The following is a 25734-nucleotide window of genomic DNA, read 5'->3' as shown; positions in this document are numbered from 1 at the left end:
ATTATAAGCTTATGTGGATAAAATTAACCTTACAACCATCGTAAGTGATAATCGAAGTCCTTCATTATGCTAATAACTTTAAGTAATAACAAGCGATTTTAGTTAGATCTACCACATTTGATATAAAATTTTTCCATTCTACCACAATCACAAACCCTTTTCTATTCTACCACAAGGGGCAATGCAAATGACAAAAATACCCATATATTTATTGGGTGGAAATATAAAGAAATTTGTTGTTTATACGACAAAAACAAAGACTTAACATAGATCATGCGACGACTCTTATAGCTTCGGACTTGGCATTTATTGCATCGTTTAGGTAAATTGGCATTTAATGTGGTCAAAAGCAAGGATCCCTGGATAAAAGAAATGAGATGTTAATGCATAAAATAAGAGTAAATGGATTAAAAGGGAAGAAGACGGAGAGAGAGATTTGTAGACATAAATTGTGAGAAATACTAATTTTGATGTTGTTTGTGCCAACAATTTAATACGAGTTGTGGACAATATAATTCACTAAAATTTCTTTGTAACTGTGAAGTAGACTGTAGACATAAAAGTAGACTGTAGACAAGTGGGCGTGGACATAAAAGTAGACTATAGACATAAAAGTAGACTGAAGACTACTACTTAATTGGTTGTCAAGTGATTGTGGACAAAAAAGTATAGTGTGGACAAGTAATTGATTGGTTAACATATGTGTGTGGACATAAAAACTGACTGTAGAGATGTTATTGGTTGACAAGTGTGTCTGGATATACTGAAAATGCAAAGAACATGTCTGTTAAAAATTGAGAAATTGAATTACACAACAAAAAGATAGCTTGGAGGACATTTTGAAACTACCGAAGGACAAACTAAAACAGTTGTCCATTAAACGTTGAAAGTCTACAACTGAGAACATTTTATCCTAAAAAAGTTGTATATTAAACGGTATCACGGAGCTTCAAAGTGAAACGATATATATATGTAGAGATCTCTCATGCGGCGGAGCACAGTGATCAGATGTGGAAGTCTCTTTCTCCATTTGCACCACGATGAACGGTGGTGGCTCTAGAGAACAAACTCCTTGATCTCTGAGTTCCGACTACACAAAGCCTCGTGCAGAGGATTCCAACCGAAGGCGTTATGGAGCGTTACATCAGCCCCAACGGAAGCGATCATCTTCGCCACAAAAACATCACTGAGACGTCTCTCGGAAAGGAACGTCACAACAATCTAGGACAGCGGAGATTCACTCCGCGACTCGCTCTTGGCTTACTGAGTCGGACTCGTTGTGGATTTGTCCTGGTTCGTTTAGTTTAGGCAATGACGAAACAAAGAAAAGAAAAGAAAAAAAAGTTCCTCGCTTAAATTTGACATTGGGCACAGAAGATGAAAAGACAACACAACAAATTAAAACACGATAAATGGAAGAAAAAAGAAAAAAAGGGAAAAAAAAATGTTTGTTTTGAAAAAAAAGATAGAAACTTCGGCGACCGAAAGAAGGAAACTTTTATGATTTTTTTGGGTTCAGTATGAGTAGGAGAGATAAAGAGCCGAGAATAAATGCAACAAATAAAACAAAGAGTAACAAATAAATTATTTGTCTGAACAAAACATGAAAATACAGGATATACAAGCTCAGTTATACAAAATTCAAATTATTTATTTTTTAAGGAAAAACTTCAACTACTCTTGTGGGTTATATGCGTCTTTGCACTTCTTTGATGTGGTATAGCTCGAAAGAACTAAGTCAATGTGGTAGAACCCGCATGTTTAGTTTCTGAATGTGGTACATTTGTTAAAAAAACTCTAATAACAAACTTTCAAACGCTCTTTTTTCTTGACTTGGTAACTTTCGAGGTGCTTAGTTATAAATATGGTGTAATTATACTTAAAAGGATAAAAGTTTGGATGCAAAAAGTACATAAAATTAATAATACTAGTTTTTTTTTTCAAATAATGTCTTTAATTTATTTTATTGTATATATATTTAACTAGCGTTTGATGGAGGTTTATTTTGTTAATCAGTATATTTTCATAAAATTTTATAGTTTTTTTTTAAGATACAGTAAAACCTCTATAAATTAATAAGGTCAGAACCACGATATTTTATTAATTTATAGAGGTTTTAATTTATCATTAATTTATCGATAAATTAATAAAATATTAATTTATGAAGAGCTTTTCATTTTCATAGTTTTGAATATTTTCGATTAAAATAAAATACTTTTGTTATAATTCACATTTTTATATTTTTAATTTATAATTTTGGCTATCGTAATATGATTGATGTCAATAGGTTACTAGATTATCAAAGTGAAAATGATAAATGTTTAAAAGTTCATAGTTTAGAAGAAATTGTTGTTACTATTCTTCATGATGGAGTCAAAGAAGATATTACGGTATCTTTATAACCAATTATACGTAAAGAAGCAACTATCGCGTGTAAGACGCTCCACAATTTTTAGATACAATTTAAAAAAACAACACAAAAGGTTTTTGATGCAATGAGAAAGATTATAGAAGAGCTTTAACAAGAATGTAAATTCAAGAATAGACAAACAACAATATAGTCATATTTCACTAAATTTTCTTAGATATATATATATATTTAGTTTATATCATTATTAATTTATGATATTGATGAGACTATATTTTTACATAAGATTTAAAAAAAGTATTATTTTATTATTTTATCGAATTGTGTTATTTTTTACACCGATCCAACTTGGGATTGTCGGTCCAACTTGAGATTGAAAAAATTTATTAATTTATAGCGAATATTAATTTAAAAATATTAATTTATAGAGGTTCTAGTGTACATAAAAACAAAATCTAATGATTTTACTAAAATTAAGGTTTTTTTTCCTCTTTTTTTCTAGAAAATTGAGTAGACGAAAATGGTGCAAAGAAGTCTACTATTTTGAGTAGGGCTCTCATCGACAACACCTATCCATAAGATTTTTTTGTCAGCCAGCTGTTCTTTTTCACGTCACACCAAAACTCGTGCGTGACATTAAATTTATTTCTCACAGTAACTGAGTGTACGGGCTTCAGTTACTCATTTCCAGATCCTAGCCGTCAAACTGTCTTTAGATATTATAGTTAACGATTGAGATTGCATTTGAGGACACGTGTCTTGTGAAATAGATGTCGTGAATTGACCGGAGTTTTTGTCTTAGTCAACAGAACCAGACAAATTAATAATGTTTGGCAAATTAATGCTTTCTCTTCTCCCCCTCTTAATGACATAAGTGTTTAATGGCTTAACGACGAACTATGGATTTTTTTTTTTAATGCGTTAAAGCTCAATGGTATTTTGTAAAAAAGTATACTATTTAGACCATCTACACCGGTAGATTCTCTTACCAATATTCTTATTAAAAAAATAATAAAAGGAAAAAAGAAAAGAAAAAAAATGGGAAAACGTTTCTTTCTAGAATAACTTGAGAAACTGTTCTTATAACGAATAAGACATATGTTATTTGATCAGTAGAACAGCTATTTAAAATAAATAAATAATAATAATTTGTAAAAAAATATATTTTTTTATCTTTTTGAGAAGCCTTCAGCCGTTACTCTAATAATGATGTTTTTAGTATCTTTGTTTTAAAAATTTCCGCTTAGCACCGATTACGTTCCGCAAAATCGCTAGGTCCACCTTCTCTGCTTTGATTAATGACTAATTCCCGCCTAGCATCGATTATCCAATTATATCTGTCTAATTTGATTATAATCCGTCTATTCCGATTACTTACTGCTTAATTTTGTATATAATAATTATTTTTAGAGCCAAATATAAATCAAATATGTATTTTTGTGTTATTTAGACATTTAAATTAAGAGTTTATGATGTTTTACAATAACTAATGTACAAACTTTTAATAAAAATCATAAATTTTCTTTTAAAATTACGGTTTTATGTGTTTACCGTAGTTTTAAAGACAATATTATAGTTTTATATTTTATTAATATTTTTATTTTTACATAAATAGAATTATGCATATATTTAATACTATATATTTTATTTTATTATTAGTTTAATAAAATAACCTTAAAACTAGTCCCCGATTAATCCCCGTTTAATTTCCAATTTTCTCGCTAGGCGCTAAGTCCATTCCGATTGCCGACTAGCGTTTAGCGATTTCTAAAACAAGACTTAGTAATTACTAGTCTCAAATGGTTGAAGAAATGTTGATATAAATTTCTTATTTTGGGGAGGGTGGAATAAGAAAGCAATATGTAAACGGATAAGACAATGATGATCACCATCAAAGACAAATATCTACTGTAAAGTGTTATATACCACCATATGATTTGTAGTATCTTAATTATTAAGTGATACAATAATTTGACATCATCGACACAAGAACAAATAATTTGACATCATGAATGCTTTAAAAGGTATGCCATAATTCAATCTCTAATGATTAGTAATTCGTACAGCAGTGATAAGTTCTCATTTTTATTGTAACTAATTGTAAAAGCGGTATCAAAAGTGATAGGAGTATAACATAAATTACTTTCAATTTTCTTTTTAAATGTATTTTGTATCGTTATCTCTTTTAGCTTTACGGCTCAAAGATTCACATTGCTTTGTGTTCATGCAAAATTTAGGTGATGTTAGTTATAATTTCATATTGAAGTGTTAGCTAATCTATGTTCTATATGATGAAATGTGTTGTATTTGTGGTTTAGTTGAAGGTAAGTATTTTTAGTTTTATTATTGTAAAAAATGCATTAACAAATAAATCTAAATTATTTATTAAGAGAGAATAAACCTTATTTTAATTTGTAACTAGGAGATATCCCGTGCTTTAAGCACGTGTCAACATTTTTTCTAGATTGAGTAATATATATTCGTTTAAAAAAATTCAAATCACAACATATGCAGAAAAAATTCTGCATTTTACTAATCATAAGTATTATATGAAAATTCCAAACAATTTGTAAATAAAAGAAAATAAAGATGATAGGAGAATCATAATTTGAAATCTTAAAAAATCTTTGAAATTTAGTTATTAAAAATAATTATATCGTGTACTTGGATATTAACTAAGCTTAATTAAGTTTTTCTAATGACAATTGAATGTAATTTTTACACATTTTAAGATTAGTTTCATATTTGTACTTCCCAATTAATATAGTAGGATAGATGATTATCAAAACCACGCCAACGATTAAAGAAGTTTCGAATCTGCTATTGGTATATATATTACTAACAAATTTATTAGGCTATACAGTTATTTCTTAAGCATATGTATAAATGATCGACGTACTTTCGTATGTTCAAAAACTTCTTGATTGTTTTTGGCATTCATAGATGATAGATGTAGATTATTTCTTGATCAAAGANAAAAATTTTTTTTTTTTTTTTTTTTTTTTTTTTTTTTTTTTTTTTTTTTTTTTTTGTAAATTGTACTAATCAAAATTATATACTTAAAACCAGAGGTTGTCAATCCTTTCGATGCTTTCCGATGATATGTTTGACTAAGAAAAAAAAAAGATGAAGAAGATCAAGAAATAACCATCAAAAATCATAATCTATGATTTTAATGGATTTGAAAATCCAAACAAAAATCATGTATTATTCAATCATTGATTTTAAAATACTTATCAAAATTATGGGTTATTGGTTCTATGATTTACAAATACTTATTAAAATCCCATGTTATGCATTGAATGATTTGTTTTTGGATTTCAAAATCCATATTATGTTTTAAATGGATTTGATTGTAATTGATAATATAAAATAGAATGATTTAAATCCAAAAATAAAACATGTTATTTCAAAATTCTATGTGTTTTGATTTTTAGAATTTACAATTCTATTTTGGACATAAATTTCAATGTTTCATGATAAAACTCTACAGAAAAGCCTGTTTAAAAAATTAGAAATAAAAGGCTTAGCTTAATACTTAAGCGTGTAAAAAGCGTGCCGAATAAAAAGTTTACAATGTGAAAGTCCAGTAAAGGCCCAATCTATATTCCTATAAACCACAGGCAGAGAAAATATCTAAGGTAGAGGAAAGCTCCGTCCCCAAATACAAAGGAAACAAAATCAAGTCGGCGGAAACGGGAAGAGATCGATCGGGAAAGTTACGGCGGCTGAAGTGATGGCGAACATAGAATCAGAAGCAATCGATTTCGAGCCTGAGGAGGATGACCTTATGGATGAAGAAGGTACAGCAGTTGACGCCGCCGATGTTTCTCCACGCGCGGGACACCCGAGGCTTAAGTCGGCTATCGCCGGAGCAAACGGCGAATCAGCGGCGCAGAAGAAGATCAAAGGCCGTGGGTTTCGCGACGAGAGAGATTCCGATCGTCAGCGCCGTCTTTCCTCACGCGATTTCGAGTCACTCGGTTCTGACGGCGGTCATGGTCCACAGCGATGTAATGTCTCTCAATCCCTTCTTCTCGCGCTGCTTCTAATTAGGTGTTTATAGTGTTGGGTTTACTGATTCTTCGCGTCGTTGATTGATTTTTATTAGTAATTTGTTTCTAGGGTTTCTCAAATTACCCCTGTGGCTTTGGATTCAATTTGACCTAGATGTGTTTTTTCATTAGATTTGTCTAGAACTTTCTATCTACTGACTAAAGACTTCTACTGTAGAGATTTTAGGTAAACATAGTCTGTGAGGGCTGAACATAGTTTCTTTGGTGGGTAATACAGTTTCGGAACTGTTTTGGTTGACTTGTTGTTCGTGTTTATGTGTAGCCGTTGAAGGATGGATTATTTTGGTCGCTGGAGTTCATGAGGAGGCACAGGACGATGATTTACTCAATGCTTTTGGTGACTTTGGGGAGATAAAGAATCTACATCTCAATCTCGATCGTCGTACTGGTTTTGTCAAGGTATGGGGTTTTTTTCTATGTTCATAGTGGTTCTTGGTGGGTTTAACAGCTGTTTTGTTGGCTATAGTGAAGCTAAGTTTTTTGCTATGTTATATTGATTCATGATGGACGTTAGATGTGATATTCTGTAAAGTGCAATACTCTTTTGTCCAAGATGACTCTCCTATTCGACATACTGTTATGTGTTAATCAGTGTAATGCTAAGTATTAGGAATGGAGAGCCAAAAATGATATGCAAAACTTTGCTAGTTTATAATGCTGTTATGATAGTTTCAACGGATGTACTCTGTCAGCTGCAATGCTGTTTTATCCCAGTTGATGCTCTCCTCTTAGACACACTTTATGTGTTGATCCATATATTGTTAACTATCAGAAATGAAGAGCCGAGTATGATAAGCTGTGTTTTAGAGGGAGTTTACGGATCAAGTTTTATTTTTTTTATCAGTTTGCGTGAGTTCTTATGCAAGTTGTATTTAACTTGTACACTTTCCCTTGTCGTTTTGATCAGGGCTATGCTTTGATAAAATATGAGAAGAAAGAAGAAGCACAGAAGGCGATATCAGCAATGAATGGTGCTGAGCTTCTAACGCAGAATGTCAGTGTTGACTGGGCATTCAGCAGTGGCCCCACTCATGGTGGATCTCACTGGAGAAAGAACCAGAGGTTGGTAACCTAATTACTCTTCTGTTTCCCCTCTCATTAACCAAGTACCACGACTTACAGATTATGTATCTCAAACCTTTTTTAACCATAGAAAAAGTACTATATTGTCCTAAGCACTTATTTCCCAATGAATCAATCACATGTGACTTATCAAGTAGTTTCACCTTTAGACGTTAATCATCTATTGATCATTGGGTTCTTTCTGGTCTTTGCAGGTCTGGGAGGTCCCAGCGTTCACGAAGCCCGAGAAGACGTTACTGATTGTATTATGATTTGGTATGGAGAGTTGTTTCCACATCTCTCAGTATTTGGGATCCTCTCTCTATCTGTAAGGTACGGTTGCAAGGCGTGAGTGTTGGACAATTTTTTTTTTTTGCAGTTATGTAGGGTTTGGCTGCTTTTGCGTTGTTTAATCTTATGCCTTTGTATGGGATTGTTGCGTTTAAACACCATGAGATCTGGTTTAATGCTTTGTGTTGGTAAAAAAAAAAAAATATACATTGGATGAGGAAGATGTTTTAATTTTCAGTCTCTATTGATTCATATTTAGGTGGGAGAACTTGCATGTACATGTGAAAATGATCGACCAAATGATTCTTCTCATCTAAAAATTCCGTATTTTGTTGGTCTTTAAAATATGAAAATTTTGTTGAACTTAATTAACTTGTTTTGCACCTTCTTAGTTAATTAAACTATTCCACATTTCTGGCTTGGCATTTACGGAATTTTCCCTATCAATGGCATTGACATCGTGTTTTGTCTATAGCCGTAACTAGCTTGTAATATATATGTTCAGTTAACAGAAATCATCAAAGGTTGATGAGTGGAGATAAGCGAGCTGTTGTACTTTCTTGCTACTCACATGATGCATGATTTCTTTTGTACGTTGCAATCATCTATACTTCGTGCATCGAGCCAGTCCCACATTAATATTTATGTGAATGTATAGACTTATTTTAATGGCTAAAACCATAAATTACTGCTGAAATTACTAAGAAAAGAAAAATGTACATGTGGAACCGTTGGAACTGTTACGTTTTTCTATGTTGTAAAAATTGGATTGTACCATAGGCTTAGGGCTTGATAAGAACATACCTTAGATTCTGTTGATTTAAAATCTGCGTTTTTCTCTCTTTTTTGGTAATCTGTTTCTGTCCCCCTTTTCGTACCAAAACTATGTGAAACGTAGCTACTTTGTTTAGTGTCAGTTTAATATTTTTCATCTGAACAAACCAAGAAATCAATAAACAAGTACTAGTATTTAGATATAATTAGTAAGTCATAGATCTATAACTTAGGTTTATGTTAAACACACTAGTAGCCAATGCTTAAAAATGTAGTTAGACAAAGCTACACCAAGCTAAAAAGACATATAACCCATAAAATCATGAAGATAATAAATGGATAGACCAAAAAGAAATAATGAACCATAATACAAATAACTGTATCGGTGGCAACTACCAAGCATTCAATTCCTTTCCCTTTTCATTTAACACCTGTGAAGACTCGCTGTGAGCTTCTCTACCTCTTTATATCAATATCATCATTTATCTGTTCTCTTGATTTAACATTTCAACGAAATACTATGATGCTTTTCTAATTTTAGTTTTACCTATAGGCTTATAGCAATCCTTCACTAATAGCAATATATATCACTTTTCTAGCTAGCGTCTAAAAGAGTACAAAAGCTAAAAGGGTTATACAATTGCAGGTGTGAACAAATGATAATTTTATCAAACTATCATTGTCAATCCATTGAATCAAGATGACCAATCATACGGGTTGTATTTCATTTTACAAAATATCATATCATTTGCTATCCGTGTGGCTAAATTTCTTGCTAACAATTAATTGGCAAGAACCGACATATAAAAAGTATTTTATACATCTATATTCACAATTCATACGTATATATGTCAATAAGTGGTGGGTGGTTACTTTACTACACATGGACGATTGTATAAATATTACTTACACCTCCCTTCATCAAAACTCTCATTCTCACATTTAATGAAAAAAGAAAAACTATATCATAGACGTGTATCTATATATGGTTATCATCATATTAAAGCCACCCATTAAATATAATTAGTTGTTTGTTGATTGTTGCTCTCACCTAAGAAAAAATCTTTAGGCCTACAAAGATTAATCACTATCTTTTTATAATTCACTCTCCAACCAATAAAAACAAAAACCTTAAAGAGGAAGAAGAAGAAGAATAAGAGGAAGAACAAAATAACACTCTCTCCCTCTCTCTCTCTAAGTAAGTTTTGATCTCCAACACAAAAATATGGAAGTAGAGAGTACGAGCAATGGCCAGCGTCCACCGCCTCCGGCTGAGATTGGTCGTGGTGCGTACTTGGCGTGGGAAGATTTGACGGTGGTTATACCAAACTTTACTGGTGGTCCGACTCGAAGGTTGCTCGATGGATTAAACGGTCACGCTGAACCCGGTCGGATCATGGCCATTATGGGTCCTTCCGGATCCGGCAAGTCCACGCTTCTTGATTCTCTCGCAGGTTCGTTTTCTTTTTTTTTTGGTAATACTGAGTGAGACATCTTTTAATTAAGAGATATCATAATATAGTAAAAGATTATTACCAATTTTACCTCCTATTACCAAATTTCTATCTTTTTTTTTTGTTTCGTTTTGTGAAATGGAAATGTTTTACTTAACTTTCTATGAATTCTCTTGGATATGGTATAATTTTGTTTTTAAGTAACACTTATAATTCAGATGATTAATTAACTGGTTATTATCTGATCACAAATAGGATTATAATAAATTGTTCCGAATGATCTCATGTATATTAGGTAGACTCGCAAGAAACGTGATCATGACTGGTAATCTTCTATTGAATGGGAAGAAGGCAAGACTAGACTACGGCCTCGTCGTAAGTAATAATTTCACATATCCAAATTCTAGTTTTGGTGTGTTTTAGGATTTTTTTTTATTGAAAATTATGATTGTATGGATAGGCTTATGTAACACAAGAGGACATTTTGATGGGGACACTAACGGTTAGGGAGACAATAACATACTCAGCACATCTAAGGCTTTCGAGTGATTTGACCAAAGAAGAAGTCAACGGCATTGTTGAAGGAACTATAATTGAGCTTGGTCTTCAAGACTGTGCAGACAGAGTCATAGGTAACTGGCACGCTAGAGGAGTGAGTGGCGGCGAGAGGAAACGTGTCAGCGTTGCGTTAGAGATCTTAACGCGGCCGCAGATTCTGTTTCTTGATGAACCAACTAGCGGTTTGGACAGTGCTTCTGCGTTCTTTGTGATTCAAACGCTAAGGAACATAGCTCGGGATGGCGATAGAACCATTGTTTCGTCGATTCATCAGCCTAGTAGCGAAGTTTTCGCTCTCTTTGATGATCTTTTCTTGCTCTCTAGTGGTGAGACTGTTTATTTTGGTGAATCCAAGTTTGCTGTTGAGGTAAAAACTGAGATCTAGCTTTCTTGGTTTTCAAGAAATATTGTGCTTGTCTGATTGCTAAACGCATATATCTCTCTGTGTGTTTTGTTTGCAGTTCTTTGCTGAAGCGGGGTTTCCTTGTTCAAAGAAACGAAACCCTTCTGACCATTTCCTAAGATGTATAAACTCAGATTTTGATACCGTTACAGCTACACTCAAAGGATCTCAGAGGATTCGGGTGAGATATCTAAATCTTTAAACTTTGAATAAGGCTGTAGAGACTCCTTCGAATAAAGACTCTCTATATCTTTTATTGTAGGAGACACCAGCTACATCAGATCCTTTGATGAATCTAGCAACGTCTGAGATCAAAGCTAGGCTTGTTGAGAATTACCGTCGTTCAGTCTATGCTAAATCCACAAAATCTCGGATCCGTGAATTAGCTAGCATGGTAAGCAAACCCTTCTTCTCTGTTTCACTCATTCAAGAATCCAAGACAAGTTTGTATATTGAAACCTTCTGTGTTCTGTTTTCGGGGTTTTACAGGAAGGACATCATTCGATGGAAGTGAGAAAGGGAAGTGAAGCGACCTGGTTTAAACAGCTACGAACTTTAACAAATAGATCATTTGTGAATATGTGCCGCGATATTGGATACTATTGGTCAAGAATTGTGATCTACATTGTCGTATCATTCTGTGTCGGAACCATCTTTTACGATGTAGGACACAGCTACACATCGATCTTGGCTCGTGTTTCTTGTGGTGGATTCATTACAGGTTTCATGACGTTCATGTCCATTGGAGGGTTTCCTTCTTTCATTGAAGAAATGAAAGTGTTCTATAAAGAGAGGTTGAGTGGTTACTACGGCGTTTCGGTTTACATCATATCGAATTACGTCTCTTCTTTCCCGTTCTTGGTAGCGATTTCGCTCATCACAGGGAGTATCACTTACAACATGGTGAAATTCCGTCCTGGAGTCTCGCATTGGGCTTTCTTTTGTCTTAACATATTCTTCTCTGTCTCGGTCATTGAGAGTCTCATGATGGTTGTAGCTTCTCTTGTTCCAAACTTCTTGATGGGTCTAATCACTGGAGCTGGTATCATTGTAAGAAACCTACCCTCTCTATTTCAAGAATCTTCTGTTTTGTAATCCTCTGTATCTGAAACAGTGTTCTTGATCATGGTTTCTTTAATAGGGAATCATCATGATGACTTCTGGATTCTTCCGTCTACTTCCTGATCTTCCAAAGGTTTTCTGGCGTTATCCGATTTCCTACATGAGCTATGGTTCTTGGGCAATTCAGGTACTCTCTTTGCTTTATTTACAAGAACCATTCAATACTAATATTGAAGCGTTTAGCTTGCAAATATTGTGAATCTCACATTGAAGTTTCACTGTCAATTAGTTTTGATAAGAAGTTGGTGAGTCTTTGGTATCTAACATGTTTTTGGTTTCTTGTTTTATAAACTGAAGGGAGCATACAAGAACGATTTTCTTGGTCTAGAGTTTGACCCAATGTTTGCGGGGGAACCCAAGATGACAGGAGAGCAAGTGATAAACAAGATATTCGGAGTGCAAGTCACACATTCTAAGTGGTGGGACTTAGCAGCGATCGTGTTGATCCTTGTGTGTTACCGCATTCTCTTCTTCATAGTCTTGAAGCTCAAGGAGACAGCAGAGCCGGCTTTGAAAGCTATTCAAGCAAAGAGAACGATGAAGAGTCTCAAAAAGAGACCTTCTTTCAAGAAAGTTCCATCTTTATCTTCAATATCAAGGAGACACCAACCTCCACACTCACTTTCTTCTCAAGAAGGTCTTACCTCTCCGATACATTAAAGACTATATCAATATATATGTGTATACACTTTGTTTCCTAATCTGTTTTGCACATACAATCCAGCATCTGATGATTCTATGATTCAGCGTTATTATTGAACATTCCTTTAATATACAGTAGTTTCTCATCGTATACATATATATAATAAAATTCCTCCTATGGTTTTTTATTTTGTATGTATAAAAAAATATATATGGAATGCCTAAACCCGTTACCTATTAAACTTGTTATATAGATGCCCACATAATTTATATGAGAATTATAATGTCATTAACTATTTTTTGTTAATACCAAAACGACAATGTTTTGATGAAAGTCTTAATTCAAGAAAATGTCATTTAAACCATAAACTTTTAAATGTAGATCAATTAAACCATGAACTTTCAAACGTAGATCATTTAAACCATGAACTTTGTTGTAAGTCATTTAAAACATTAACTTTCATTGACTGAGATATTTTAGATATCAAGTTTCGTTAACCAAGCCAAATTCGACATAACATTAAATATGCTAACAAAAACAAGTGATATTTGGTGTTTTTAGCGTCTTTCATCTTTCGTTTCATACTTTGTTTTTGCCGTTTTGTCGTGTCTTTTGTGTATTTTTGTTTGTGTCTTGAGTCTTTTTCATGTATTAGAACACTACACTGGAGTTTGAAGGATTGATCACCTTGTTTTAGATCCATAGAATTGATCATTTTATTCTAGATCCTAAGTTTTTCTATACTATACTTGTGATGCCCCTTGTGCTTGAGATCTTGATCCTTATATTTGTCTTTGTGATCAATTTATGTAACACATGTTAGCAGACTTTAATATCAAATTTATTTTAGCTTGATGTCTAAAAATTCCTAGTCAGTGAAATGATTCAAATGACCTTCAACAAAGTTCATAGTTTAAATGACCTAAATTTTAAAGTTCATGGTTTAAATGACCTACAGTTAAAAGTTCATAGTTTAAATGATATTTTTTCAAATTAAAACCTTCATTAAAACAACGTCGTTTTGGTACTAACGAAGAGTGGTTAACGACATAGTAATAAATGTTTGTTAGTTGTTTAGTTATCGGATTTAACATCATGTTCTTTTTTGGCTTGGTTAACAAAACTTAATGTTTAAAAGAGCTAGTAAACAAAAGTTGATGTTTTAAATAGTCTACAACAAAATTCATGGTTTAAATGGCCAAAATTTGAAAGGTCATGGTTTAAACAAAAAAATTCTGGAACTAAAATATCTTAGACTCAATAATTAAGAAAATTTGGACTAAGGCCCTGATTGGTAACGACTATTACTTGTGGCTATAGTAACATTGACTGTAAAAATTTGGCTGTAAAGAATTTGGCTGTAGAGACTTTGGCTGTAGATACTTTGACTGTTAAAATCTGATTGTTAAAAACAAAACTTGAAAAAGCTGTGACTGTAATTTGTTTATTATTATATATAATTTTATAAATAGATATATCATGATAAATATTAATCTATAGGTCACATAGTGACAAAACAATAAATTTTATTAATAAAAAATTGCAAAGAAATATAATGGTGATGATAAAAATAATAAATTTGTGAACAAAAATGGGTGTCAAAAGAAAGAAACAAAATGATGATAATTAATCTATAAAAAATGTTTGTGCAAAAATATATATAAATTTAGAGAGAGATTTTAATTATGATGGGACAAAGAATGTTTTTTTATTCTACAGCGTCAATGTGGCTTTAGAAAACAAAGGAAAGTAAAGAACCAAAAAATTAAAGTGACAGTTGAAACTTTTAAAAAATAAAAAAGTAATAAAAGCCTGATTGGCAAATAAAATGTTGTTAAGACTTTTAAATGTTTTTAAAGCCTTAAAAGTCTTCACCAATGAAGGTCTAAATAAAGAGAATTTTTGAGAAATATCCTTTTTGGTGTACCTTTTTTCAAAAATACCCCTTCCATCTATCCATTTTAAAAAATACTACTTTTTAAATATGAAAAATTTAAAGTTTTATATGGTTCACAAGGTACTTCTAGATAATAACTACTACCTCTAGACTCGATCCAAATATTTATAAAGTTTGAAAATATTTTTAAAAGTTTTTAGAAGGTTTTTAAAAGGTTTACAAGGTTTTTAAAAGACTTTTAAACTGTTTTTAAAAGGTATTTATACTGTATTTATAAAATATATAAAAATTTTTATACATATATAAAGGTAATTTGTGTATATATTTATAAGCTTACACACAAAGTTTGCAAATTTTTAGTGGTTTTTTTGGTAAAGTTTGAAAGAGGGGGTATTTTTGAAAAATGGTATTGCAAAAGGGATATTTTTGAAATTCCCCTTTAAATAAATCATAAATAACAATTTTAAATAATTAAACATCTTTTTTAATATTATTATTATTATTGTTTTTTGTCGGCTTTTAATATTATTATTATTATTTAGTTTTTAAATATATCATATTAAATAAATAAAAAAGAAAATAAAACCGGTCGTTTTGACTAATTACATAAAACAGTAACTTATTTCATATTTGATTTTTTAAAAATTTAAAACAGATATAATTAAGAGTCATTATGCCGAGTTATGATATGGTTACCAACTCTTAACAATCAATGTGAAACCAAATGATTTGTTATTTTAATGCATATCAGTAGAAATCTATATATCTTTTTTTTTAAAAAAATGTAATGCTAGCTATTTAATCTGAATATTAATTTCTTTCTAAAGATTATTATACATTATTTTTAATATAAAAGTCAAATATGTAATTTTTTTGTTAAAGAAAATAAAAGGATTACAATTCAAATATTCAATGTATAATTTTTTTTTTGACAACAAAGGATACTAGATTGGCTCAAACAAGCCAATACGAAGGTACATTGTTAACATAGATAACTAAATGCGGAACTGTGCGAGCGCGTCACGCAAGATTATCCGCTTTACCATTATGAGAATGCGGGACGTAGACTAATGAAAAGGAAGTAAACTCCTCTTTATCCACCTGGATGTTCTCCAAGTAAAGTGTAAAAGCTGGCCACTCGGAAGGCGAAAACACCATCTTCACTAAGTCGGAGCAGTCGGTGAGGAAAACAACAGATTGGTTATCCGCTCCAATCATACATCGCATGACCCAGACAAGGGCCTCAATCTCAGCATGGAGAGGGGTCATACTACGACGAAAGTTGGCAGCTTCTATAGTGGGGACGTCACCATAAGGCGACGTGCAGAACCACCCTCTTCCTGCATAACAGTTTGTTGCTTTCCAGGAACCAATCAAGAGTTTTAGGTTCGTCATATTCGTCTAAGTGCACCCACCAGGTTTTTACTTTTATTCCTTACTCTCAATTTGTTTTTTTTTATTAATCGAGCTTAAAAATTCTTAGCTTTGATGTTTGTCTGAATGTAAAGTTGTTCTGTTCTTCTGGTTATTAATCGAGCTCCAATTTCGTAGCTTTGGATGTTAGTCTGAATTGAAAGTTGGATGTTAGTCTGAACTGAAGGTTGTTCTGTTCTTCTTGACTATTTAGTTATTTTGAAGAGGACTTTGAAACTTTGTTATTTGGTTTTCTTAATCCATTCTCGTGTTACTGTTCTATGTTGTGTATCCATTAAACCTCGGGGTGTTTTTAATGAGTTGGTTGCAGATTGGTTCTACTACGATTGAAGTAAGGACAAAAGAGGAAGGTGTTCTTGCAGTCAAGAAGCGTAAGGAGATAATTGGAAGGTTTTGAGAACTAAGTCTTTTTGTGAAATTTTTGTTTATCATTTTCATGTTTGGATGTTCTCTAAACATTTTGAATCTCATATAAGAAAGAAGAAGGCTGTTCACAAGACCATTACAACCGATGACAAGTTTTGTTGTCCCTTCTTTCGATCTCCGAAGCTGCCTGCTTTGTTTAATCGCAGCTGAATTGATTCTGATCCTTGTGTGGTACTTTCCATCTGTTTTTTACTATGAACGTTAGGTTTTGCGATCTAATTTTCCAATTCTAGGTATGTTAATATTCGAAAGATCTTAGATTTGGTGAAACCAAACTTGCTACTAACTGCAATTTGTGATTTTCTTCTTTGACTTTTGGGTATTCTACTTTTGGCCGTGCAAAGTTTTTTAGCTTTGGTTATTTTGGTTTATTCTCGTTTTGGGATCGAGCAATCCGCTACTACTTAATTGCAATTGAGGTGGTGCTCAGTTTCTTCTGTTCACTTCTCAACCTATAATGCTTTTGTTACTTTTTCTTTCATTTTCCTCTTGCTGACACTTCCTTTTTTAATTTAATTCTCAGCTGAGGCCCAACTTTGCTGATGCTTGGTCGAACTTGGCAAGTGCATACATGCGAAAGGGAAGACTCAGCGAGGCAACACAATGCTGTCAGCAGGCCCTCTCATTGAACCCACTTCTAGTAATGGAATTTATGAGCCTTCTGTTTAAGTTTTCACCGTATTCTGTTTCACTACTTCTGGGATATTCACTGTCTAGCTTCTTTCGTTCGTCTTCTCACCTCGTAATGTATTTTTTTCTTAGGTTGACGCACATAGTAATCTCGGGAATCTGATGAAGGCTCAAGGATTGATTCATGAAGTAAGTCTTGTGAATTGAACTAGTTAAGTTATTCTGTTCATGTCCCTGTTCCAGCACTAAATAAATATTATCTGCAATTGTCTTGTGAGCTAGTTATGGATGTGGCCTCAATGTTACAATAGATTGATTTGAAGTCTTTTCATTGCAGAAGAATTTTTAATTGAATCAAAATAAATTATATCTAAATGGTTGGTGACGTGATGCTCCTACCAATTTGTATTGCTGCATTTGGTCTGACATTTACTTGAATGTGCAGGTTTCTAAAATACTTTCATGTCTAGCAATTCATCTAGTGTCTTGTCTTTTTTTTTGTCCATTACTAGTTTTCTCTCTTTGCCTCTATGATCTAGTTCTTAAATTATATATTTTTTTCACTTCGCTTGATTCTTATTTCTTGGAATCTGTTAGTGTCTCAGTGTCTTATTCATCTGTGTGTTGGTTATAGGCTGAAAAAAATAGATGATAAAGTTAAATCCTTACTTTTAGACTTCCACTAATTATCTGCTTTGTGAGAGCTTGCTTATAAACACTTATAATCTTTCTTGTTTGTGCAGTGTCTGACTATTTGGAGTTTCCATCATGGAGCGGTTTGTGATACTCATAATCATTTCCTCAAAAAAAGAAGCTTCCAGCTTTTGGAGTAGTGGGTTCCAAGCTCTGTGAGAAAGTTTGAATCATGCCAAGGACCTCAGATCAGGAGAACATTAACATGAATGAAGAGTCTTGTATCCATCATTATATAGAAGGATGATAGTTTAANTGTGAGCTAGTTATGGATGTGGCCTCAATGTTACAATAGATTGATTTGAAGTCTTTTCATTGCAGAAGAATTTTTAATTGAATCAAAATAAATTATATCTAAATGGTTGGTGACGTGATGCTCCTACCAATTTGTATTGCTGCATTTGGTCTGACATTTACTTGAATGTGCAGGTTTCTAAAATACTTTCATGTCTAGCAATTCATCTAGTGTCTTGTCTTTTTTTTTGTCCGTTACTAGTTTTCTCTCTTTGCCTCTATGATCTAGTTCTTAAATTATATATTTTTTTCACTTCGCTTGATTCTTATTTCTTGGAATCTGTTAGTGTCTCAGTGTCTTATTCATCTGTGTGTTGGTTATAGGCTGAAAAAAATAGATGATAAAGTTAAATCCTTACTTTTAGACTTCCACTAATTATCTGCTTTGTGAGAGCTTGCTTATAAACACTTATAATCTTTCTTGTTTGTGCAGTGTCTGACTATTTGGAGTTTCCAACATGGAGCGGTTTGTGATACTCATAATCATTTCCTCAAAAAAAGAAGCTTCCAGCTTTTGGAGTAGTGGGTTCCAAGCTCTGTGAGAAAGTTTGAATCATGCCAAGGACCTCAGATCAGGAGAACATTAACATGAATGAAGAGTCTTGTATCCATCATTATATAGAAGGATGATAGTTTATAAGTATTTTTTCGAGACTGGGTGAATAATGTTTGTTTTATGAAATGATGTGTATCTTGTGGATGTTTATTATATATAAATTGGATATTTTGCAAATTAAGCAGGTTCCACCAAATTTATTAGCTTTATACAATTGCATAGAATAAGAGTCATAACAATGCATGTTAAAATGCGCATACCCTTTCGTCACAAGTATAGTGTAGTAAATCGTAACAAGTTTATGATGACACTTGGCGATGTAGCAATCTGTCGCAAATCAATGACGATTGTATTGTCGGTTCTTGAAGCAAATTGATACGTATATTTCAGACGCATTCTGTAGCAAATACCTACTGCAAAATGTAACATTTTGTAGTAAATAACTATATTTACGTTAGTATCTAAATTATAGCAAATTGCGACAATTTACTATGATGTAAACATTTGCTATGACCAAATAGTTACTAAATAATTTTATCGCAAATATGTAACAAAATAATTTTAGCTACAAATAACACATTATAACTACTAATATTTCCATAATAATGCAGACCATTTTTACTAGTGATAACACAATACAGCCGAACCTCTATAAATTAATACTCTTTAAATTAATACTCGCTATAAATTAATAAATTCTTCCGGTCCCGAGTTGGACCGGTGTAAAAAGTAACACATTTCGATAAATTAATAAGATAATAATATTTTTGGAAATCCTATGTAAAAATATGGTCCCATCAATATTATTAATTAATAATCAAATAATATTAACATATATATATATATATATATATAAGAAAATCTAGTGAAATATGACTTTGTTGTTGTTTGCATATTCTTGAATTTACATTCTAATTGGAGCTTATTTCTAATCTTTTTTATTGTTGTCTTCTCAAACCGCATCCAAAAATTGTGGAAAGTCCTAAATGCGATAATTGTTTATTTACTTGTAATTGGTTTTAAAATTACCGCAATATATTCTTCGACTTCATCATTACCATGAATGATACTAGTAGCAATTTCTTCTAAACTCTAAACTTCTAACATTTACCGTTTTTATCTAAACTCTAATTTAAAAATTAAAAAGAAATATGTAAAAATATGAATGATAACAAAAGTATCTTATTTTGTAATATAAAATTAAAAAATCTGAAAATTAAATATCTCTTCATAAATTAAAACCTCTATAAATTAATAAAATTTCCTGGTCCCGACCTTATTAATTTATAGAGGTTTTACTGTAATCCATCAAAGAATTTTCAAAAGAATCATCTCATAATAAAATAGTAATATAATAATAATGTTAATTAGAACACATGTGTTCATTAAATAATAAATTTATTTTATTAACAATTTACAACTGAAAAAAATCTATATTATGAAAGATGACCAACTTCTCCATTTGAGTGATACATCAGCAGTGGAGAGAGTGCCACCTATCTATTCTCATTAAAAGCAAACAGACCTAAACTTAAAGGAATATGAAACATCTTTCATGNTTTTTTTTTTTTTTTTTTTTTTTTTTTTTTTTTTTTTTTTTTTTTTTTTTTTTTTTTTTTTATCACAAACAGTTTCGATACTTACATAAGAAATTTAGAGAGGCTTAGAACATGTCCCAAAAAAATAGATGAATCACCAAAAGACAAAAGGGCATCGAGAGTGAATCAAAACGCCACTTCTTCCTCTTGGCGTAAACCATGAATGTATTGGCATATGGTTTAAGTGTTACAAATTTGTCAATAGTTTGAAAAGTTGCTGTAGTGATAGAGATATTGGTTAATATTGTAAAGAAATTTATGAAAGTTTGTCTCTAAAGAAATAAATTTTTATATATAAAGAAGATTGGAGTTTTGTTCACTATCAAATGGAAGATATTTGAATAAAACTGTATTCTCACTTTTTTTTTATCATATTCTATCTCTCATTTCCTCTAAAACTGAGACAATAAATAAAACTCTCTTTATATGACACATAGTCATTGGTATATTGGTCTTTCTAATTGTTTTTGTCTTATATTCTCTCTCACAAACTCTGTATCTCACAAAAGCAAAAAAGTGCTTTTTTTTTTTTTTTTGAACAAAGAAAACTTCTCATTAGGCCTTAATAAAGTTTAAGTTACAACATTCAGCTCACTAAGGGCCTCTTTTGCCAAAACATCGGCAAGACGATTGAGATTTCGGGGAACAAAGAAAAATGAGACAAAAGATAGATTTGCTGATAGTTCAAGGATGTCGTAAAGTATCCCATGAAGCTCCTTCGACTGAAGCTTCCCATTGAGGGCATTGACTAGCAGCTGCGAGTCCGATGCAAATTGGATGATCTTGAGGTCCGATTCAACTGCAACACATAGCGCGGCTAGTGTTTCCATAGCTTCGGCCATCAAGGGAGAGGAGACAGATAGGGCAAAGGACGAGCCTTCTCGGGTTATCTGCTCCTGTGAATTCCTAAAGAGCCAGCCTAGACCAGCACAAACATCGTCCTTCCAAGCCACATCAGTAAAACAGGTTAGAGCGTTGCTTGGTACTAGAGGCTTGATTAGGGATTGACTTTACGATGGGCTCCTCTCTATAGGGTTTGGGCTGATTGCCATTTTTTTGCCCTCAGCAAAGCTAGTAAGATCGCCTCCTCCGGAGAGGTTTTCTGGTTGTTGAAGATGAGCTTGTTACGAGCTGTCCAAATTGTCCAAATAATCCAAGGGAAAACCGGTCCGGCATTCAATCCTGTTGGAGGGAGGCACAAGAGGGAGTTTGCCAAACGAATCCCATCCTTCACAGAGAGGATGGACAGGGAGTTTAGCGAGGTTGATGTAGGTGCTAACTGCCAAGTTTTTATCGCAAAAGGACACTTGAATAGGAGATGGAGGACTGATTCATCCTGTTTGCAGTGGGGGCACTTTACAGAAGCATTTACGTGTCTGTGGAGAAGATTTTCTCCCATCGGTAGAGCGTTCTGGGCTGCTTTCCAGAGGAGGAGTTTCGTCTTTGGAGCTGTTTTTCAGTGCCTAGATATTCGACTTCCAGCTAAAGGTACTGGCATTCCCTACTTCTGCGGTAGGTTTAGCGACTTCTTTTGATGCCATCTCTTCATAATACCCAGATTTTACTGTGTAGAGTCCATCCGATGCTGGAAGCCAAGCCCAAGAGTCCATGGCTCCCAGTCTACTAGGTCTCAGTTGTTTGATTTCGGCGGAGTATGAAGGGAGGATAGCTTCAATGAGGTTGTCATTCCATCCTCGAGTACCTGGGAGGAGGAGGTCGGCTACCATTAGGTTCTGAGACGCTTCTGAAGGAGGTCCCACTGGAGAAACTGCAGAATTGAGGGAAAGCCGTGGGGTTCGCCAGACTGGAATTGACTCACCCGAACCGATGAGTCGTCCCATGTGTGGTTTGATTAAGTCTCGTCCCATACAGATACTTCTCCAACCATGAGATGCTGATCCTTTAGGGGAGTGGTGTTGAGGAGCAATATTTCCCGAGGAGAACACGTGCAAGAAGGCAAGATGGGTTTCAGAGGATCCTCCAGGTATTCTTTGCCAACAGGGCTCTATCAAAAACTTTTATGTCTCGGAATCCTAGTCCACCTGTTTTAAAAGATTTTGACATTCTTTTCCAAGAAATCCAAGACATCTTCTTTGTTTCCGAATTTGCATCCCACCAGAACCTTGTGAGAGTTGACTGGATCCTCTTGCACAGAGAGTTTGGGAGATGGAAACAAGCCATTGTGTACATAGGCATAGCAGCTAGAACAGATTTGAGCATCGTTAACTTGCCAAGAGTGGATAAGAATCTTGATGACCAGCTAAGGGCACGCTGTTTGATTCGATCTACTATCATACCGAACAAATCTTTCTTTTTCCTTCCAAATAGTTCTGGTAAGCCTAAGTACTTACCTTGTCCTCCCTCCTCTTTGATATTAAGGTCTGCTTTTGCTTGTTCTCTAACAGCTGTTGGTGTTTTTGCAGAGAAAGTAATGGAGGATTTATCCTGGTTAATCTTTTGTCCCGAAGCATTTTCATACTTCCTGAGAATAGATCGCAAGGTTAGGCAGCTTTGATGGTCTGATTTGCAGAAGAACATGGTGTCATCAGCAAACAGAAGGTGGTTGACTCGAGGGCTACGTTTTGCCACTTTGATTCCCGGTAAGCGACCATGAACTTGGGCTTTATTACACATGCTAGAGAGCACTTCACTGCAGATAATGAACAGGTATGTTGATAGAGGATCTCCCTGTCGGATACCTCTCTGGGGAATGACCTCCCCTAGAGCTTGACCATTTAGCAGGTAAGAGTAGGAAACTGTAGAGATACACTGCATGATCCAGTTAACCAAAGTTCGGTGAAACCCCATTCTAGTCATTGCTGCTCGTATGAATTCCCATTCAAGCCTATCATAGGCTTTGCTCATATCTGTCTTGACAGCCATGTAGCATCTCTTTCTAGCACCCAAGGTTTTTAGGTTATGGAGAGCCTCATGAGTAATCAGAACATTATCTGAGATTGCTCTTTGTGGAACAAAGGAAGATTGATTCTCTGAGATACATGCATGGAGAACAGGTTGTAGTCTCTTAGCTAGTAGTTTAGCTATAATTTTATAGTAGACTGAGCATAGGGCAATTGGCTGGTAGTCTGAAACTTTTTGAGCAGTCGTGATCTTTGGGATCAGCCTGATATGGGTGTGATTTATCTTATTTGGCAGGTGGCCCGAGATAAAGAAAGCCTGGACCTCCGATACGATCTTATCACTTAAAGTATCCCAGTGTGATTGAAAGAAGCTAGTCGAGAAGCCATCTGGACCGGGTGCTTTATCTGCATGGATTGAGGATCACGCCTGTTTTATCTTCAGGGCATTTGGTAAAACTGTCAATCTGTTGTTCATTTCATCAGTGATACATGGAGTCAGTGCTTCGTTAACATTTGTTGTCCTGTCCCCGCCCTGGGAGGTGAAGATTTCTTGGAAATAGTTTGATATGACCTGCACAATATCCTTCTCCTCGTACACTGGGGTTCCATTAGCAGATTCTATGACAGAAATGTTGTTGGCGGCTCTTCTACCTTTGGTGGCAGCATGAAAATACCCAGTGTTCTTATCTCCCAGGTTTAACCATAACTGTCTGCTGCATTGTTTTCAGAACTCTTCTTATTTTTTATAGGCGAGCAGCAGTCTATGATTTAGAGAGTCAATTGAAGGTTGAGGGGTTTAATTATCACTCATTGCCTCCTCCAGTTGTTCCTGGAAGGATACAATTTCTTTCTGACTATTTGAGTGTTGTGTCTTGCACCAGGTGATGATTGCGGTTCTGCACAGATGGATTCTCTGATCAACTGATGCGTCAGGTAAAGAATTCCAGGCCTCAAGCACAAGTTTTTTAATTTCATCATTTCCTTTCAGCCGTCTATCATATCGAAATAATCCACTTCTCCTCCGTTTTACAGGGTCAAAGGAAATCACCAGAGGCCTATGATCAGATCCTTCAAACCGTAGATATTCGCTTCTACCTGAGGGATAAGCTATGGTCCAGTCGCTATTTGCCATGGCTCTATCCATTCGACATCTAATCAGGTGAGAGTGTCTCATTCCTCTCTAGGATAAAAAATTCCCGGTATGCTTAAGATCAAAGTGGTCGCAGGTTGACATAAATGATATGAGATCCGAGAAAGAGCCTTCCGGTCTTAGGGGACCACCCACTTTCTCAGAGCCATGGATAATATCATTGAAATCTCCGGTAATTAGCCAAGGTCCCGATCTGGAAGAAGCGCGCTCCTGGAGATGGTTCCAAACTTGTGTGCGGGTTGCTCTGTCAGGCTCACCATACATGAAAGTGGTACAGAAAGTTCTTCCCTTCGCTGTAATATTTGTTTCAATAAAATGTTGATTTCAGAAACAGATTTCCACTTCAACACTTTGTTTCCAGAGGAGTGCTAGGCCACCGACTCCCGAGGCATTGGGTGGTACTAAGTGATGTGACTGGTACCCTAAGCATTCAAGATATTGGAGAACCATATCCAAGGAGTTTTTGGTCTCCATGAGGAATAGTAAGTCAGGAGAAATCTTTTTACGGATTTCCCTTAACCTCTGGACTGTCATGGGATTCCCCAACCCACAACAGTTCCAGCTCACTGCTCTTAAGGAAGAGGGGGAGGCAGATTCTGAAAATCCACCATGTTTTTCTTGATTGCAGGAATCAGTGGGATAGTTGGGGCACCAGATGAAGGTCTTCTGCGGCGTGAAGATGTGACATATGACTGGGAGTTCCTTTTAGATGGACCTACATCCGCATCCATATTGGTTGCAGTCCCTCTATTACAGCGGGAAGTAGTTGGAGGAGTCTTAACTTGCTTGGTTCGCAAAGTACTTGAGATAAGAGGTCTTTTTCCAACTTTTGACCCCGTAGTCTTTTTTGGGGATCCCTGAGTAAAGATTCTCTTAGGCGTTTTTGCTCATGGGAGCTTGTGCGCAGCTTTATTTACCGGTTTAACTGACGGGGGGCGTCCTTGTCCTCTTTTGCTTGTTCTAGGTTCATCATGTTGGGGATACACAGGAGGAAGATGTGGCAACCCTGTTGGGCTAGTAGTATCAAGAGCTGCTGGGGAAAACTCCAGGGAGGATGCAAGCACTGCCGCCTCAACGATTTTGTCAGCTGTGGTATCCATGAGGTTAGAGGCTTCTCCCTGATTTACTCAGATTCTTCTAGCCGCATTTTCAGTAGGGTCTGCAGTGGAGATATATTGGATTGTTACTTCACGAAGTTCACTAAACACTTGGTCCTTTATAGGTACAATTTTTGATGTAGAAAGATGATGCTCTGGAGCTAAGAGACCATCAGGAGCAGCTTTCCTGGCTGTGAGGAGGGTGAGTCCGGCTCTTTGTCAGTAGTGATCCTCTCTAGTGGAGGACGTCTGGTTCGGGAAGAATCGGAGACTTCTCGCTGAGGAGATAGTGGAGGGAGTTGTTTCTCGCGCCATTGCAAGGTTTGTCATGGCAATCGATGGGGGGG

The 25734-nt window shown here is 34.5% G+C and overlaps 2 protein-coding genes and 1 long non-coding RNA gene across 3 annotated transcripts; all 3 read left to right on the top strand.

Annotated features, from left to right (window-relative positions):
- Positions 6011 to 8039, top strand: LOC104742665 (RNA-binding protein 8A-B). The gene is made up of 4 exons (XM_010463680.2): positions 6011 to 6381; positions 6707 to 6843; positions 7352 to 7506; positions 7722 to 8039. Exons 1-4 carry the CDS (start codon positions 6105 to 6107, stop codon positions 7765 to 7767), a joined length of 615 nt encoding a protein of 204 aa, XP_010461982.1. The 5' UTR covers positions 6011 to 6104; the 3' UTR covers positions 7768 to 8039.
- On the top strand, positions 9562 to 12938 carry LOC104742664 (ABC transporter G family member 12). The gene is made up of 8 exons (XM_010463679.2): positions 9562 to 10025; positions 10321 to 10400; positions 10486 to 10950; positions 11045 to 11167; positions 11249 to 11380; positions 11476 to 12036; positions 12128 to 12235; positions 12406 to 12938. Exons 1-8 carry the CDS (start codon positions 9797 to 9799, stop codon positions 12766 to 12768), a joined length of 2061 nt encoding a protein of 686 aa, XP_010461981.1. The 5' UTR covers positions 9562 to 9796; the 3' UTR covers positions 12769 to 12938.
- Positions 16686 to 18067, top strand: LOC104742663. Its single transcript, XR_760568.2, has 4 exons — positions 16686 to 16927; positions 17032 to 17148; positions 17271 to 17327; positions 17882 to 18067. It is a non-coding gene; the product is annotated as an uncharacterized LOC104742663 (long non-coding RNA).

The sequence above is a fragment of the Camelina sativa genome, chromosome 14 (genome assembly GCF_000633955.1).
Source record: "Camelina sativa cultivar DH55 chromosome 14, Cs, whole genome shotgun sequence".
NCBI classification, from domain to species: Eukaryota; Viridiplantae; Streptophyta; class Magnoliopsida; order Brassicales; family Brassicaceae; genus Camelina; species Camelina sativa.
The sequence above is the reverse complement of the archived record's forward strand: the minus strand, read 5'-3'. Positions and strand labels throughout refer to the sequence as shown.

What these genes read in the sequence shown, in the direction of transcription:
- LOC104742665 (XM_010463680.2), top strand. Translation starts at nt 6,105, where the DNA reads ATGGCGAACATAGAATCAGAAGCAATCGATTTCGAGCCTGAGGAGGAT. An exon ending in CGGTCATGGTCCACAGCGAT is followed by an intron (nt 6,382 to 6,706) that starts GTAATGTCTCTC and finishes GTTTATGTGTAG; the next exon opens with CCGTTGAAGGATGGATTATT. An exon ending in GTCGTACTGGTTTTGTCAAG is followed by an intron (nt 6,844 to 7,351) that starts GTATGGGGTTTT and finishes CGTTTTGATCAG; the next exon opens with GGCTATGCTTTGATAAAATA.
- LOC104742664 (XM_010463679.2), top strand. Translation starts at nt 9,797, where the DNA reads ATGGAAGTAGAGAGTACGAGCAATGGCCAGCGTCCACCGCCTCCGGCT. An exon ending in GCTTCTTGATTCTCTCGCAG is followed by an intron (nt 10,026 to 10,320) that starts GTTCGTTTTCTT and finishes CATGTATATTAG; the next exon opens with GTAGACTCGCAAGAAACGTG. An exon ending in GACTAGACTACGGCCTCGTC is followed by an intron (nt 10,401 to 10,485) that starts GTAAGTAATAAT and finishes TTGTATGGATAG; the next exon opens with GCTTATGTAACACAAGAGGA.